General features: G+C 36.3%; 1 protein-coding gene across 1 annotated transcript in view; it reads left to right on the forward strand.

The window, feature by feature from the left end:
* LOC126470042 (oxysterol-binding protein-related protein 8) overlaps window positions 1-17,059 on the forward strand; it is a 228,000-nt gene that overhangs the window by 200,064 nt on the left and 10,877 nt on the right. Inside the window, 3 exon segments of the mRNA XM_050097538.1 lie at window positions 4,657-4,761; window positions 10,774-10,935; window positions 12,034-12,209. Of these exon segments, the coding sequence (XP_049953495.1) occupies window positions 4,657-4,761; window positions 10,774-10,935; window positions 12,034-12,209 (443 nt within the window).

Genomic DNA, 17,059 nt, shown 5'->3' on the forward strand with positions numbered 1-17,059 from the left:
AAGTGCATACCAATATCCAACAGTGAATATGAGAGATTTTCACTCTTAAACCTCCTTATGTGAAGATCTGGTTCCTGAAAGGAAGATACCAGGCTACAGACAGTAAAAGTAAGGAGCAAAAACAGGAGAAATGTGATATTGATGTTCTGATGCTGATTTGGAACCTGTTTTAAACAACCAGTTTCATGTTCAAGGTACCTCTTTTAACCGTAATCCTAGATATTATATACAAATTATTTGTTTACCTCAAGGTACACATTAAAAGTATGGTATCATTTCTTATAGCAATAATTTGGAAATGTTAGGCATTGGCAAAGGGTCACTCTGAGCACCACTTATCTTTTTCTCATAAAATCAGCACTGAATATTAAGGTACTTAATGGCCAAATGTGACTCAGCAGATAAAACTAATTGTAATTTCATTTCATCTTGGAGGATATTGGAAAGGCTTAATAATGCCTTTAAGATAGAGCCTGCACACAACAACTTTTCTCCTGATACAATTGCTCATCAGCTGTTGCTTAACTAAAAAGTGGAGGGTCACATAAATAGATCAAAACCAGGAGGACAAATAGGCATGGAGACTATACACACTCCACTCTTTACATCACCATAGAGTAACCTGAAAAAGTTTACAATGAATTTAGAGGTTAATAAAATAAACATTTCAAGCTCAAACCTAAATCATTACTTCTATAAGTATTCCCATTTTAAAATCATCCCACACAGCTAAAAAAAACTTCAAACATATGTCACTGAAGATCTCTTAGAGTTGTTTTTTACACTTACTTTGATAATTCAAGGTCACAGTGGGAAGCGTCCACTGCCACATTCCCAGTGCGATGCAGCATGCAGTCTCACTGTGTGACACAATTGTACCGTTGTTGGAAAAATTTGTAATCGGGCCTGAATAAACTCGCTTCATCTTGGTACTAATGAAATAGCTTAAGATAAAGCTCACCAGTCTCACCTTGACTGACGAGGTAAGAATGAACAGGTCATCAGTTCTGTACTGCCGTCATCTCTGAAGGAATTCCAAATTCGTACTACTAAACCCAAAATGTGCACTTCTTCCGGTCTCCACATAACACCAAACTAGCACCCTCCAATTTCACCAGAAAGTGTGGCTGACAAGGATAACATATCATAAGTTGCTCTCTAACACAGTTGAAACTTCAGTTAGTAAAAGAAGTATGATAATAGACGAATACCTGTTGTTTCTTACATGCCAACACTCAATAGTTTCTGATGACAGTCAGATCTTTGATGCCACTTCACCAGTTCGCATGTGCATGACATGAAATCAAATGAGTCTGTAGCGTAGTGGCTAAGAACACAGACTCAAATTTTTTGTGCTACGTATTGAAATCCATTCTTATATTACTTCTTTTTCTTTTGTTGTCGTGGAAGTATGGTACATCAATGACATTGATATTTTTTGTGACTTCAAGAAATAGAATGGGATTAGTGACAAAACAATAAGCATTTCAATTCTCATTAAAATAGATTTTGCTATCACAAATGTTACATTATCTTATGTAATTAACTTTAATTGAAAATGAAAACATGTAAGTTAAAGTATTTCAATTTTTGCATTTATTTTTTACTTTTATACTTCAGGAGAACCAGCACATTCCCTAGGGTGATATATGTCATGAAAGCATTCAAAGCATAAAAATTAAGAGCACCAAGAACAACCTATGAAGACACATGGCACAGTAACATTTTGTAGTTTGAACATCATTAGGGAAAGCGACCTCATTAACATTGCTAAATGCCTGGTGATCTGGCAATAATTTCATGACATATCAAGCATATCAAAGCATTTTAACAATTGCATCATTTATACTTGTGATTTCCATTTGCTGTGCGATGAGCACTTGGCACATCTGTAATGGGCAAATGTAAAACTTTCATCATTCAGTAAATACATTTGATAATCACACAAGTCAATACTTTACAGATATGGCTCCATTTTTACGTAAGGTCACAAAACTTGTCCAAAACCTGTTGCTAGGTATCTTTAGTGAGCTTTCCAGATTTTTTGGCTGCTGCATACACATTATGATGCTGTTCCATTCATTGGTTTACTTCTTGGTGGACTTGAGGACCAAATTTGGCACTGACCTCTTGAAGACAAACAAAAATAGGTGATAACAGTTTTCCAGAAAGTGTTAATCCATACTGGGCAGTATACAAGTCCACAAGCTCACATGTACTGAACAGTTGTCACATTTGAGGACACAAGTGACAAGTGAAGGACCTCTAGATAAATATGATTGATTGACGGGTGTTTGATTGTTTTACAGAGGCTAGAAACAATGGACATGTAGTTCCTACGTGAGCTTTGTGGCAGTGGTCAATAGCTAGAGCAACCTCATTGCTCTCAGAAAGTTTTGAATACAAAGCCTTAATCGTCTGGAGTGATCTTTGAAAGAGTAAACACAGAATTCAGCAACATCACATCAGTAAATACATCAGCAACAAAGACAAGTGTATGTATGCTGAACTAATGAACATAGCTACCTCCACTATAATTTCTGGATTCAACCTTGATTTTGTTCAGAGTACAGATCAGACAAAATGTATCACATCTGTAGCAAGAGAATGTGTCATTTTAGGCGAGAAAGTTACAGAAATAGCTGTCATCCAATTGAAACAAAGAAATGTATCGTCAGATTTTGGACAAAGTTTTGCTACCTTGAGCTGCTTCCTTACATTATTGACTCATGGGATGTTCAAAGCTATCCATCTTTATACAATGACCTGGTTTTTGATGAACTTGGAACATTAACACATCCATTAAAAAGTAATTCTGTTAGCATATGCCGCTCTGTCAAGCCAACTATATATAGTTTTACCGACAGGTTAAGAATTACATTCGCCCTTTTACAGAAGTGCCCTATTCTCATCACACAACAAACAGAAATTGCAAGTAGAAGTGATGCAACTGATAAAATACACACCTGGATCTGTAATCCACTGTGTGGTCCAGCTATTGAGCAAATACTTTGATATGCTTTATTTACTGCAAAATTATTACCAGATTATGAAGTATTTAGCAACGTCAAGGAGGTTGCTTTTCCTAATAACACCCACACTGAAAAAATGTTATTGTGGCATATGTGCCTTCACACATTCCTTCTGGTGCGCTGAATTTTTATGCTTTCAATCTTTTATGATAGATATCACCCTGCAGAATACACTAGTTCTCTTGAAGTATAAAAGTAAAAAGCATAGCAAAAAATGATATACTGGAATTTATGTTTTTCATTTTCAATTACTGTTAGTTTCATAAGGTCATATAAGATTTGTGATGATAAAATCTAGTTCTAATAATATTTGAAATGCTTATTTATTTTCACCATAATCCCTTTCTGTTTCTTGATGTCACAAAAATATTGACTATGTAATGAAAAAATTTGAAACTGTGCTCTTAGTCATTATGCTACCTACACACTTGGTTTAATACTGCATGTGTGTGGGAACTTATGAAGTAATATCAGAACTCTGAGTGTCAGTTTCTTGGAAATTATTGAATGTTGGCTCATAAGACAAACCAGGTTCCTTTCGTTTTCACTCTTCTTGCACCAACCAAAGTTTCAACCAAGTCAGAGTGTGACCTATGGCAATTTCCCTTGTTAGCGGTGCTCCCTGGTGAAACTGCATGGTGTTAGTCAGGCATTACATGAAGAGTGGAAAAGGTGCATGTTTCCTGTTCAGTAGCCCAAATTTGGAACTTATCTGAAGGTAATCAGAGTGCTACAGAGATGACATTGGTACACAACTTGACTTCGTTAGTGGCAAGGTGAAGGGAGTTGATCTGAGCTAACTAAAACTTTTTAAATAATGAGTATAATTGCATCATATAGTGAGATCGCATGCTGTATTGGTCAAGGACTGTGCTGAGTGGCAGATACTTACCACTGTGACTACAAATTATCATAGCAAGTGTGTAAAATGAATCAAAGCAATCTTCAGTGACATTTATTTGACATTTGTTAGCTGTGTAGGGGAACTCCAGACACTACTAGCAATAATGGAAACTTACACTTTCTAGCAAGAAGACTTAATTGTAGTGCAGATCAGGTTCCAGTGTCAACCTTTTGGATACACAGCAGCCAAAATTACTGTGAACATTGGCTTAGGAGAGGTCCAGCATCAAGTCCTTCAAACCCCTACATCTCTGACATTTGTCACATAGCAAAAATATTTCTTTTTATCTCTCCTAATAGTTTTACTAATTTGTATTTGTGGTTTTTTCGCACAATGTATACACAAGGTGTCTCAGGAGGAAAGGTCCATCTTCAGAGATATAACAGTAACAGTCATTCAAACTGAAGAAGTCTAGTAAAAATGCATATATCAAAAGCTATGAGCACTTTTTCAGTAGAGGAGTGTGTTTCGCAGTAGCGAAGACGAACAAGAGCTCATAGCTCTTAGGGTATACATTTCAGAGCACGTGATTCATAAGACTGTTTTGCTTTGAATGATTGTTCCTGTCGTATTCTTGAATATTGACCATTCCTTCTGGGACACCCTGAATAACTGTGGACAAATCCTAGTTTCCACACACCAAATTCAGTGAGTTGTTTATAATCTAATTTAACAGGTCATTCCAAAAAAAGGCCTTATCTCTCTGCATTTATTTTATAGGTTGCTGCTACAGAAGAGAAGACGGTTTTGGAAGAAGCACAGAGGGCTGCAGCAAAGGAACGTAAGATAAAGGGTATTGAATGGATACCAAAACATTTTGAGCAGGTGGGACATAAGATAAAGAACTTTTAACAACCTGGGCATTTGTAACAGTGTTATACCTGAGTTTCATTTTTGTGAGGATTAGTTAATAAGTAATTACAGCATTGTTACAGTTTCTGAATTGGGGTGATACTGCAAGGTGGGACAAATTTGTCACACACTTCTGAATATAATTGTCAACAGTATTTTTGTCTATTATATTCCATAATATTTCAGATGTGCATGTGGGATAGCATTATTTCTTCTTTCAATAGTTTGGCTGATATCCTTACAGCCATCTTCTACTTAGCAGCAGATGAACAACTTTGTGCTGTTAGCTCAAATGTAACATGGACGTAGGTAAAGTTGTGCAATTTTAGAATACTTGTCTTTGAAGAATGACCTGTAAGTGTCACAGGAAGTTAAGAAAATATTTGTTTTATAATCTCTTACACATTGAATTTAATCCTTGAGGTGTGGAAACACAACATATGTCAGTCTTTTTTTATATTGTGTATATAGTATTGACTGTCCAGAGATCTTGGAGGCTAGAGTTGTGGGGGCACAGATTTCTGCCCAACAAGCCTGTGATTCCTGCACTGGTGTGTACAGACCATGGGCTAGCCCTCATGGCCCAGTGAGCTTTCAAGCAGAATGGATCCCAGCACACCAGAGACAGTGGACACCACTGGCAGGCTTGGCTATTAATGTTTCAAGGTGGCTTGTATCCATTTGCAACATCCGAAAACTCACAAGGGGAAAATATGACTTTGATGATGATTACTAAGTGATTCCTATGGATGAGTCATTAATCCTCAAATTGTTGTTACAAAAAAATTCACCCTATAAGAATGCAGTGTTTTTATTTTTGGCAACATACACAAGATTTGTGCTATTTGAAAATGAAGAAATATAACTAGAAGAATCTATTCAGAGTAAAGATATGCAGTAATTGTTATTGTCACACACACACACACACACACACACACACACACACACACACACACACACACACACACACACACACACTTCTAATGATAAAAAACCTATAACTGGCTAGAGGTAAAAAAGGTAAACTGGCACTACAGTAAAGAATGGAAGCTCTGATATTCTTGGAAACAAGTGCCAGTCTGCCAATGCCTGGTAACTAAAATAACAATAAAGGAGACCTGGCTTTGTAGATAAATACAGAACAGCAGAGTGGCTCAGTGAGTAACCTTGGTGTGCAGCCTGGTGGGCTGAGGAACCAACTGACTGGCAAGGCACTTCGGTCTGGCCAGGTTGCACCCAGCTGTGCTGTCCAGCAAGCCAGCTGGTCTCATCTGTGTCCTGTATGTTACAGGCTGCAAGACACAGGCTGGGCAGGCTAAAACTTGCACCATGCGTAACTCTATTAACAACAATACTGATAAGTCCTTAGCAAAGGTTGGGGCTTAGACTGCGCACTAAATGTCCATACTAATGAGTATTTGTATCTTGACACTGTTCTGAACTTCACAGTAGGGGTTTCTGATATAGAATATTTTATCAGGTTGGCTTTTCATCAGTTAACAGGTCCTTAACCACACTTGATAAAAGGCTAGTATAACCATCTGGAGTTGGATCACCTTTAATAGAGCAACATTATAAATTAAGCAGTTAAAATTGATGGGATCTAGGATGAGTATATGAACAGAGGCTTAAATATCAATCAAGTGAATATCATAAAGTTTCATCAAAGAGTAATGAATTTTTGATGAATGAATAATGGCAGTCATGTTGATTTTGGACTGTACCATCAAGACATTCTTTTTTGAGATCATAATGAGAGGAGGATGATGTCAATGTTCAGTACTGCTGACCATTTTAGCAGCATCACTGTCATGCATAGTTCACAAGTAACATCTGGTATTGCCAGGAATTGTTATAATACTCCATAACAACCCTACAGCCCACACTGTATTTTGTTGTTCATAGTGCACATATCAGTATGTTGATTTCTATTCATGTATATTTGATTTTCATGCACAGTTAGCTCCTGGCTGTAGACTGAGATTGATTATAAATTGAAAAGTGCATTGTAGTAATTTTGAAACGCACATACTTTATTTCCAGTGCTCAGGTTTTATTGTTATTTGCAATATGGTTGTCGTAACTTAAAAATAGCAAGTTTTATGTTGATGAGGTGTGATCTTGTGAATTTTTTAAACTTGTGTAGAGAGATGTGAGTCTTGCTGTAGCTCTGTTAAGGTGTGTTAGCACGTTTCTCTTGTGAATGTTTCTATAAGTGAAGGTATCACAGTTACCAGCTAAATACAGTCAGTTAAGTGTAAATATGTTAACCTGTGAACCACATTGTTTTTTCACACACTAGTGGCACTTGATGATGATTTCTTTAGTCTTCAGAAAGCTTTTGAAATACTTGTTGATAAAATATAGATAATCATCCCCACAAATAATGCTAACATGGACAGCTTTCTTATTTAGTCTTTATAACTCCCAGTTCAGAGGCACTTTGTTGGCTCAGGTATTTCAGCAAAATAATATCCATTTCGTATACCGTTTCCAAATTTCCTGTTGTTCTTCCAAACTTGAAAATTCTAGTTCAACTTGAAATGACTCAAAATACTGATTTTCTTTACTTTTTCTGAGTGAGAAGAATCTATGAAGATATGTTGAAAAGTAATGCCTCCAAATTTCTTATGTGTAAACTCTCAAAGATTTTGAAAGAAAACAGATATTATTAACATTCTATGTCTTTATTCTCATGCCTACATATTTATTTCTCAATGTAGTACCCTGACAACAAACAAATTTCTCCCAACGAGAGACCAGTTTATTGGTACTATCACTGTAGAATATGTGACATTGTTGATGCAGCCACAACCTCACCTCTGCTTGCACCACTTTATCACTGCAAAGTGAAGTCCACGAAGGTGTTCTTTACATTTCGGAAACAGATGAAAATCAGATGGGGCCAAGTTGGGACTGTATGGAGAATGACTGATGACAGTGAACCTAAGGCATGGGATTGTTGTTTGGTTGCAGTGCTGGTGTGTGACATGCTGAAGGAGAGAGTGCTCAATATGTGTAAAAACTCTTCAAATTCATGCTTTCAGTTTTCTGCAGTTATAAACTCAATTACAGCATGCTGTTTCTCACATGCTGACGTAGCTAAGTTACACGCTGCCAAGTTGCATGCTACAATTCGGAGCCCTGTACTGGCAGAGGGTTGCAACTTGCATCAGTGAAGCAAGAAAGTTGACTAAGTAAGATGCATGACATGTAATACCTCGATCAATATTGAGAGAAGGGGGGAGGGGGGGGATGGAGTTGTTACTTTTCGGAACACCGTTGTACCCTTGTATGTAAATTTTCATCATTCTCAACTTTTTTTTACTCATGTGTATTTTGTGGTAAAGGCAATTCTATCAGTTTAAAAGGTTTGTAATATTTATGTAACACATCTGATGTGAATATGCAATGTAGCTTCCACATCAGTGTGTCAAGGTAGCTGTGTAGAGCCATAGTGACAATAATGTGGATAGAAAGAAATTCTCCTAGGACAATTGCGTGATGTCATTTCTGTGATATTATGTAAAATATAACTTCCATGTCTGTGAACACTCATAACCTTCATTTCTGAAGACTGGGATGCAATCCATTTTGACAGTACCAGTCCATAGAAAGACCCTGTCTGTACAACTTGCAGTTTTCATCTTTACACACCATCAAGGTTGGTATCATGTACCACTTGGTGATAGCTTATAATTAGAAAGAAGCCACAAACATTTTAGTGTGTTCCTAAACAAAACTTTGATAATACAACTCCCAACTGTTGTGTTTCAGTTCAATTTACTTCTGTGAACATGTAGCAATGTGAGAGAGGTTTTGTGGATCTAAGCATGATAGACAAAAAAATCTACAAATAAAATTCATCCTGTATACATGTGACACACAAATTGTGTTCAGTTTGCCTATTGCAATAGATCCTCATGCCACTTTAAAGAAATTCTTAAGTGAACTGTGACATTTTTTATGGTTTAGTGTCTTAAAATCAAACAGAAATTTCCTATATTTGCTGGGTTTCAGTGTACATCCACTTAACCAGTGCACTGTAGATACCCTGAAAAAAGTCATCTTGGAGCAAAGCAACAAAATGCTTAGTAACTGATGTTTCATACCCAACCATATTTAAATTTTCTGCATTTCCTAATTCAGAGCAAGAAAATGTTGAAATGATATCATCAACATGGCACTGTCTACTGTTTTCTCTAATCCTTGTCAGTTGAGTACAGTACTCAGTGTCTCTTACTACTGACATGTTTAAAACCCACTGAAGTAAAAACTAGTGTGTTGTTTCCTGCACTTCAGATAAGGCTGTTCCATTGCTGCTCCACGAGGTAATGGCATTGGGGTACACACATCAGCTATCTCGCGGGCATGTGCAGCTAGTATAGGCTACCTGCCAAATAGCTCTGTTGCATGCATTCCTCACGCAGGCACATGGACAGGGTGTTACGGTCGCACACACTACAGCCTGACTGTCCATGCTGTCCACTGTAGCCTGTGCGCACCTGGCTGCCTGTGAGCGAGGACTTGAATGGGAACATATGGAATGTGAAGATATGTTCAGAAGCCCCTCAAATTCCAAAAGTGCTTAGCAGATTTTCATATACTTTTGAGGTAAAGAAACATGTAATATCCAGACTGAATCTTTCACTTTGCAGTGTGTCCAGATCTATAACGTCCGTGACGCTTCTGTTATGAGACAACATCAGAGCAGAAATAACTTTCTGCTATAGGTAGTGCACTGAAAATAAAGATAAATATGTCAGTTAATTTGTCAGTTCCTGAGGAATTTCATCAATACACTGGGTCATGGTCTAGCATGTAGTTGTCTTGCTATGGAGAATTCAATCGTACTACGAGAGAGTGACGATTAGTGAAGGGCAGCTTTTTTTGCTGACACAAAAAAGCTTTTTTCAATCATTTTGACTGAGTTAAACCCTTTTTTTCTTATATTAATAGAATATTCCCTTTTGTCACAGAGCTCTGTTCAAATTAGCGCACAAAACAGCACACAGCATTTCATGTATGTTGGTCCTCATTTACCTCATACTGAGAGACAATATAATGTCTTAAATACCATGCCGTATGTATTTTCTAAATTGCTGGGAGGAGTTTTCAAATATTTTTTATGTTGTTAAAGTTTCTTTGCAATCAGCCAGGGACGATGATCGTGGATCAGTGATGGAAGTGAAATTAATTCAGTATAACTGCATGAACTGGGTTAATAGGGCAAAGTCAGCTTAAACATTAAGTTCTTTTTGTCTGAGCTAAGAAAACTGCAGACTACAACAGTAGAAAATGAAAGTGATAAAAGAAGTAAAATCAGTTCCTACTCTACTAATGTGGCCGCTCCTCATTTTTGACACTTCATAACTCAGTAATTGTGAACTGGCTCTCAATTCTTATCTAACTTATTGTCTGAAGTTAATGAAATTTCTTCCTATGCTTGTTGTGCTTATGCTAGTGTTGTGTTTCTACATCTTTCATGTCTCCAGTTTAGACTTGAGCTGTTGTCAGATAAATGCTGTTTGTGCTTTATCAGTTTTACGTCACTATTACTACCATCCCAGCTTCTGCAACGGAAAGCACAGTACTTGTTTCTGTGATGATTCCTATTTTAATTTTCCCCAATTTGTGTTTTTATCCTACCTCTTAAAGCATGTTTCCTATGTGTGATCGTGATAATATCTTTTATGCTTCTACTTATCTTTGGTGGGTGCTTCTATCCTTCCATTTAGTTGTTGGTTTCTGTAGGAGAAATATCATGGTGCAATGTATAAAGTGTTGTTGCTGAGTTCTTTTGTTCAAAGATTTTGTGATATCCTTTACATATAGATCTCCATTTGTAGTGAAAGATTGCAAGATTCTGCATCTGGGGTACTTACTTTTTGTTGAATAATTTATTATTGTTCAGGTTTTTATAAATGCCAGTTATTTCAAATTTCTGCCAAAATGTTAGCTCTTTTTTTTTTTTTTTTTTTTCAGGATATTATATCTGGCCAGTGGGTTTACAAACATGCTGATCTACGGCCATGGGATCCCCGCAATGATGTATTGCAATATGAATACAGCTATGTAATTCAGACAAAAACAAGACACAGGACACCAATGATCCGTACTGCCAGCATTGTCAGTGTTGATCCTCAGGTAATATCAGCACCCACTTAGTTATGTACATACCAATACAATTTGATAAACAATATTATTCAATCTATATGAAATACACAATAATGACCCTAAGACAAAAGTACATAATTGTATGTATTAATAATATAGTAGTCAGTGATGATAAGAAACAAGAAAGTTTTTCTTTGCTTGGTCAGCTTGATCTGCCCTGATCACCCAACTGTTTCTCTTGGCTCTGCAAAATTAAATTCCTGCAAACATTGTTTTGTCTTTGTGCACCTTATCAAAAAAACATGAACATATTGAAATAAATTACCTTTAGTTCATTACTCATTATCTTAGTAAAGTGAAGGTGCTTTTTTCCCCCAAACAAGAAATTATTTAGAAATTTTGGAACAGGTCCAGGAAGTACTAAGCTTATCATTGAGACAGTTCCAGAGGGGTGTACAAGTGTGTGAGGGAGATTAGCTGGACGTGCTTTGTGGGTTGATGGGTTCAGCAGGCTGAAATCAGTGGTATGCCATTTATTAAAGAATCTGTGTCAGTCAGATAGATGGCTGAGTGTGTTGAACTGGGTAATGTACAATGGGGAAAGACAACTTAATGCAGACAGTTCATTATACTCAACATTCCTATTGGTAAAGTGTCTTGCTGCAACTTGTACAGTGGTTGCATCATAAGAGGCAACCAAAATCTTCAAATTATAAGAAATTTTTGGTAGCGCCTCGTGTCACTGATCACATTCTCATATTACAGTCTGTTCTGTTCCTACGTAATAAGTGATATAAAGGAAAAATTAATGCTTGTACTAATCACTCTCATTTTATATTTATCACACTTGTGATAAAAGCTTATAATCCAGGAGAAATATCTTATTAGGTGTTTTGAAAATTAGGTCAGCTACTTTCTGTATGAGACAGACACTCCCCATTTCAGTCTTAGGCTCATAAGACAATTCAGCATCTGCTTTGTGAGTTAATATGTACTAGATTTGTGGGCTACAGATATAGCTGTACATTTTTTTAAAAACTAAAACCTCTGTTTTCTCTCTTTCTTTCAGATAAACAGTTAGTTGTGATTGATTTTATAAAGTGTTAATGCATGTGTTTTTACTTCCAGAATACACTTCGTCAAACAGAATCACGCTCATCTGTAACAGTAATAAAGTCATCGAAACACCAGCTTTCTACGCAAGTGAGTCCAGTTGACAGGAACAGTGGAAGCTCATCCCCAGAATTCCACAGTGATTCCAGCCACACTGAAAGGCATAAAAGTAGTTCTTGTGGGTCTGCAAGGTATGTTTATTACTATACTTGGCATACGAACATTTTGTGTTTGTATGAGGGGGCGAAGGCGTATGCGTGTGTGACTGGATGAGTGAAAATGCTTCAATTCTTCATTGAACTGATGTAACAATGGTGGAGGCCTCGTAACAGTGGCATATTATATTTAATGATCATTATTTGAACAGTTATAAATTACGTTTAATGGGGACTGTATTTGGTTTAATGCGTCCCATACTTCTGTACAAATAATTCGTCTACACCATAGTACAAAATAAATGAATGACCGATGATGATAGTTATGGTGATATTATTATTATTATTATTATTATTATTATTATTATTATTACCTTCACTTTCTCAGACGTTAAGTCCGGTTAAAAATGGAGTGACACAGACCTTGATCAAGCGTCACTTCTTTTTAACTGTACGGTATGTGTTATATTGCATTTAGGAACTTTCGGGTAATTGAACATGTATCAATAATTACGGATTTCTGTAGTTGTATATATATGTTTGGATGTAGCTGTATTGCATTGATGTACTGGTGGATATTGTGTGGTATGACTCCTGTAGTTGATAGTATAATTGGTATGATGTCAACTTTATTCTGATGCCACATGTCTTTGACTTCCTCAGCCAGTTGGATGTATTTTTCAATTTTTTCTCCTGTTTTCTTTTGTATATTTGTTGTATTGGGTATGGATATTTCGATTAGTTCTGTTAATTTCTTCTTTTTATTGGTGAGTATGATGTCAGGTTTGTTATGTGGCGTTGTTTTATCTGTTATAATGGTTCTGTTCCAGTATAATTTCTATTCATCATTCTCCAGTACATTTTGTGGTGTATACTTGTATGTAGGAATGTGTTGTTTTAAAAGTTTATGTTGTAAGGCAAGCTGTTGATGTATTATTTTTGCGACATTGTCATGTCTTCTGGGGTATTCTGTATTTGCTAGTATTGTACATCCGCTTGTGATGTGATCTACTGTTTCTATTTGTTGTGTACAAAGTCTGCATTTATCCGTTGTGGTATTGGGATCTTTAATAATATGCTCGCTGTAATACCTGGTGTTTATTGTTTGATCCTGTATTGCAATCATGAATCCTTCTGTCTCACTGTATATATTGCCTTTTCTTAGCCATGTGTTGGATGCGTCTTGATCGATGTGTGGCTGTGTTAGATTATACGGGTGCTTGCCATGAAGTGTTTTCTTTTTCCAATTTACTTTCTGCGTATCTGTTGATGTTATGTGATCTAAAGGGTTGTAGAAGTGGTTATGAAATTTCAGTGGTGTAGCCGATGTATTTATATGAGTGATTGCCTTGTGTATTTTGCTAGTTTCTGCTCGTTCTAGAAAGAATTTTCTTAAATTGTCTACCTGTCCATAATGTAGGTTTTTTATGTCGATAAATCCCCTTCCTCCTTCCTTTCTGCTTAATGTGAATCTTTCTGTTGCTGAATGTATGTGATGTATTCTATATTTGTGGCATTGTGATCGTGTAAGTGTATTGAGTGCTTCTAGGTCTGTGGTACTCCATTTCACTACTCCAAATGAGTAGGTCAATATTGGTATGGCATAAGTATTTATAGCTTTTGTCTTGTTTCTTGCTGTCAATTCTGTTTTCAGTATTTTTGTTAGTCTTTGTCTATATTTTTCTTTTAGTTCTTCTTTAATATTTGTATTATCTATTCCTATTTTTTGTCTGTATCCTAGATATTTATAGGCATCTGTTTTTTCCATCGCTTCTATGCAGTCGCTGTGGTTATCCAATATGTAATCTTCCTGTTTAGTGTGTTTTCCCTTGACTATGCTATTTTTCTTACATTTGTCTGTTCCAAAAGCCATATTTATATCATTGCTGAATATTTCTGTTATCTTTAGGAATTGGTTGAGTTGTTGATTTGTTGCTGCCAGTAGTTTTAGATCATCCATGTATAGCAAATGTGTGATTTTGTGTTGGTATGTTCCGGTAATATTGTATCCATAATTTGTATTGTTTAGCATGTTGGATAGTGGGTTCAGAGCAAGGCAGAACCAGAAAGGACTTAATGAGTCCCCTTGGTATATTCCACGCTTAATCTGTATTGGCTGTGATGTGATATTATTTGAATTTGTTTGGATATTAAGTGTGGTTTTCCAATTTCTCATTACTATGTTTAGGAACTGTATCAATTTAGGATCTACTTTGTATATTTCCAATATTTGTAGTAACCATGAATGGGGTACACTATCAAAAGCTTTTTGGTAATCAATGTATGCGTAGTGTAGCGACCTTTGTTTAGTTTTAGCTTGATATGTCACTTCTGCATCTATTATCAGTTGCTCTTTACATCCTCGTGCTCATTTGCAACAGCCTTTTTGTTCATCATTTATAATTTTGTTGTGTGTTATATGTGTCATTAATTTCTGTGTAATGACTGAAGTTAATATTGTGTATATTGTTGGTAGGCATGTTATGGGGCAATATTTAGCTGGGTTTGCTTTGTCTGCTTGATCTTTAGGTTTCAGATAGGTTATTCCATGTGTATCAGGGAATGTGTATGGGTCTGCAATGTAACTGTTAAATAATTTGGTTAGATGTGAATGTGTTGAGGTGAACTTCTTTAGCCAGAAATTTGCTATTTTATCTTTTCCAGGGGCTTTCCAATTGTGCGTAGAATTAATTGCTCGGGTGACTTCATGTTGCAAAATTATCACTTCGGGCATTTGTGATATCATCTTGTACGTGTCTGTTTCTGCTTGTATCCACCGTGCATGCCTGTTATGTTGTACCAGGTTTGACCATATATTGCTCCAGAAGTGTTCCATGTCTGTTATGTTTGGTGGGTTGTCTATTTTAATGTGTGTGTATCTATTGTCTGATAAAATTTCTTTTGGTTTGTGGTGAATGTTTGGTTTTGTTTTCTTCTATTTTCACTTTTTTTTGTATCTTCTAAGTCGTTTGGCCAATGCTTGTAATTTCTGCTTCTTTTCATCTAATTGCTCTATCGCTTCTTGTTGTGAGATTTTACCTAACCTTTTTCATTTTTTGTCTGATACTTCATTTCTCATAAATTGTGTTAGCTGTCCGATGTCTTTTCTCAGTTTTTCTATTCTGATCTGTAGCCTGTGTTGCCATGCTGGTTTTGTGGGTTTCTTCTGTGTGTTGGTTGGTTCTGATCTCTGCCTAGTGTGTATATTTAGTGTAGTGAGTGCTCCTATATAAACCAGCAGTTGTAACTCTTCCATAGTTGTATTTTCATTTATTTTGTTGTGTATGGTTGTGTTGATAGTTGTTTCGACTTGTGAGTTATTTGGTGGTCTATGCAAGAATGGTCTAATGTCTGTATTTCTGTCTTTGTATTCTATATATGTCAGCTGAAATTTTTCTTCTATATCTAACATGTGTGTCACTTCGTGTTCTATTTGTGCTTGTTCTGGTGGCTGTCTTAAGATTTTGTTTTCTTCTGATTGTTTAATTGATGCATGTTGTTCTTTGTTTGTTTGCTCTGGGATGTTTGAGTCCATTACTGTATTTTCTTCTTCTTCTGATTGAACATTATTTTGTTCCAGTATTTGTTGTACTTGTTGTTTGATGTTTTCTAATTCTGACTGGGGTATCCTGTTATTTTTGATTATTACACGGATCTGATCAGCTAGTCCTTGTTGTGTTAAAAATTTTAATTCTGGGTATCTGGTAATAAATTTTGTATATACTTGTGATCTGTATCCAGTTGTGTTGGTTCCTAAGTTTGTTGCTTGGTAATAACAGAACATGAGTTGTCGGTTAACTTCATCTGACCATCTCATCCTCTGTCTTTGTTTTCCTTCTAGAGTGGTTGCAGGAAACATATCCTGCAATACACCTCTATTTGGATTTAAATCATTTTCCGTGTGGCTAGCAGTGTCGTTACCATTGTGGACGGGCATAGGGTTCAAGCGTCGTCCCCGACCATGACAGCGCTTGTCCGAGGCTTCATTAGTTCTGTCCTGAACCAACTAATCACACTAAAAGGTGGGTTGGCCCTATTAGTGGTTTGTTCTTTTCGTCGCCTTTTACGACTGGCAGAACATACCAAAGGCCTATTCTTCTCTCGGGCCTCCACGGGGTTTATTATTATTATTATTCTTTCCTTTCTCAGACGTTATGTCTGGTCAAAAATGGAAAGTGACGCGGACCTTGATCAAGCGTCACTTCCTTTTAACTGTACGGTATATGTTATATTGCATTTAGGAACTTTCGGGTAATTGAACATGTATCAATAATTACAGATTTCTGTAGTTGTATATATAAGTTTGGATGTAGCTGTATTGCATTGATGTACTGGTGGATATTGTGTGGTATGACTCCTGTAGTTGATAGTATAATTGGTATAATGTCAACTTTATGCTGATGCCACATGTCCTTGACTTCCTCAGCCTGTTGGATGTATTTTTCAATTTTTTCTCCTGTTTTCTTTTGTATATTTGTTGCATTGGGTATGGATATTTCGATTAGTTCTGTTAATTTCTTCTTTTTATTGGTGAGTATGATGTCAGGTTTGTTATGTGGTGTTGTTTTATCTGTTATAATGGTTCTGTTCCAGTATAATTTGTATTCATCATTCTCCAGTACATTTTGTGGTGCATACTTGTATGTGGGAACGTGTTGTTTTATAAGTTTATGTTGTAAGGCAAGCTGTTGATGTATTATTTTTGCTACATTGTCATGTCTTCTGGGGTATTCTGTACTTGCTAGTATTGTACATCCGTTTGTGATGTGATCTACTGTTTCTATTTGTTGTTTGCAAAGTCTGCATTTATCTGTTGTGGTATTGGGATCTTTAATAATATGCTTGCTGTAATATCTGGTGTTTATTGTTTGATCCTGTATTGCAAT

The sequence above is a fragment of the Schistocerca serialis genome, chromosome 3, assembly GCF_023864345.2.
Source record: "Schistocerca serialis cubense isolate TAMUIC-IGC-003099 chromosome 3, iqSchSeri2.2, whole genome shotgun sequence".
In the NCBI taxonomy this organism is placed as follows: domain Eukaryota; kingdom Metazoa; phylum Arthropoda; class Insecta; order Orthoptera; family Acrididae; genus Schistocerca; species Schistocerca serialis.